The 2,007-nt window shown below is 39.1% G+C and overlaps 1 protein-coding gene across 1 annotated transcript in view; it reads left to right on the top strand.

Moving 5' to 3' along the window:
* Positions 1–1,535: 1,535 nt before the first annotated feature.
* EAH_00063310 (hypothetical protein, conserved) overlaps positions 1,536–2,007 on the top strand; it is a gene marked incomplete at both ends in the record, with an annotated part of 1,662 nt that continues 1,190 nt past the window's right edge. Inside the window, one exon of the mRNA XM_013396832.1 lies at positions 1,536–1,959. Coding sequence (XP_013252286.1) covers positions 1,536–1,959 — 424 coding nt within the window. The remainder of the gene's footprint in view (positions 1,960–2,007) is intronic.

Raw genomic sequence — 2,007 nt, forward strand, 5'->3', positions numbered from 1 at the left:
AAGCCTATGTATAAAAATATATATATATAATCATATATATATATATATATATTTATGAATATATAATATTTATATAATATATATATATATATATTTATATTTATTGTTGTTGATGTCCCCGCTGGGAAGAAGATAACGAAGAAGAGAAATAAAAAGTCAGCCAATACACCGCCAAGTGTATATCTATCATACATGTGTGATAATATATATATATATATATTTATATATATTATATATTATATATTTATATATATGATTATATATATAAATATTATATATTTACTATATGATAATATATATATATATATATATATATTTATATAGGTATCATCATGCCTATCATATGTATTATATATATATGTAGACAGGTATCATCATACATATGATATAAATAAATGAATATATATGTATATACATATATATATATTTATTTATATATGCTTATATATATATATATATATATTACTGAGGGGCTTATATTGAATTCCAGCGCGATGACATTTTTATTAAATATACACAAAAAACTGCAGACAGCCCAAACAAAACCAAAAAAATTTATTTATGATTATAAAATTATTAATTTATTTATTTGCTTTTTAAAGATTAGTCTTTAGCTGTTTTCCTGTCTCTCTTAATAATAACAATAATAAAACTTGTAATACTAATAGTAATACTAATGATAATAATATAATAATAGTAATAATAATAATAATATTAATAATATAATAATAATAAATATAAATAAAAAAATAATTAGAATGATAATAGATGCTGTCTGTCTGCCCGTGTATGGTGTTGCTGCTGCACGCATTAAAACAGCTGACTATACACCGCAGCAATTACTTCATTAATCTTTACAGAACAAATGCAGAAAAAATATATACTTTTACTCGCAGAAGTAGACAAGATGCTGATGTTATTCTATGCATGCCAGCAGCAGCAGCAGCAGCAGCAGCAGCAGCAGCAGCAGCAGCAGCAGCAACTGCAGGATTAGTCTTCAAAAAGTTTATATTGAAATGACGCTTCTTATTTTTATTCATTAAGATATAAATAAAAAAGATAAAAAGAAATAAAACATTTACCACCTATAACCCATTTTAGCTGAGCCCTTCGAGCAGGCAGCAGCAGCAGCAGCGGCTGCTGCTGCTGCTGCTGCCGCTGCTGCTGCTGCTGCTGCTGTAGCAGCCGCAGCTAGGGAGGGTCTCTTCTGCCTTTCACAGAAGAAGAACCGAGGAGGTTTCATTACTCAATTTGCTGATTAAAGCCAGACTTGCTGCAGCAGCAACTGCAGCAGCAACGGCAGCAGCAACTGCAGCAGCAACTGCAGCAGCAACCAAAGCAGGAGCAGCAGCGCGAGGCACACAGCAGCAGCAGCAACGGTGTCAACGACAGCAGCAGCAGCGGCTACTCTTCAGAAGTAGCACGATACAAAGAGGTATAGTACAGAAGCAGCAGCAGCAGCAGCAGCAGCAGCAGCAGCAACGGCAGCAGCAGCAGCTGCTGCTTTTCAAAGCTCAGCCTTGCAGCATATCAAGATGGATGAGAGTTACCGCAACAGACACCGCTTGGCTTGGGAGCAGCGGCGTGCTGCAGAGGCAGCGGAGCGCGAAGCAGCAGCAGCAGCAGCAGCAGCAGCAGCAACACCAGCAGCAAGCGGCGGGGCAGTAGGCCGAGCTGCCTCATGCCCTTCAAGCAGCGGGTCTTCTTCATCAGCTCTAAGTGCGTCTCCTGCTGCACATTCTCTTCAAGACGGTGTGCCTTCGCAGCAGCAGCAGCAGCAGCAGCAGCAGCAGCAGCAGGGCGCAGCAGCGGCAGCAGCAGCAGCAGCAGCAGATATACCTCGCAGCAAGAGCGAAGAGGAGGCTCTGAATGAAGCAGCAGCCCGCCGCCTCTTTGAAGAACTAAATGCAGCAGATGATGTTAGGAGACCTGATGCAGCATACAGCGAGTGCTTGCTGAGTGCAGCAGATACTGCTTGGGGGCCTCCTGAAGGAGAGATCGGAAGAG

Source organism: Eimeria acervulina, genomic scaffold (assembly GCF_000499425.1).
Source record: "Eimeria acervulina Houghton genomic scaffold, Eah_scaff1809, whole genome shotgun sequence".
NCBI lineage: Eukaryota > Apicomplexa > Conoidasida > Eucoccidiorida > Eimeriidae > Eimeria > Eimeria acervulina.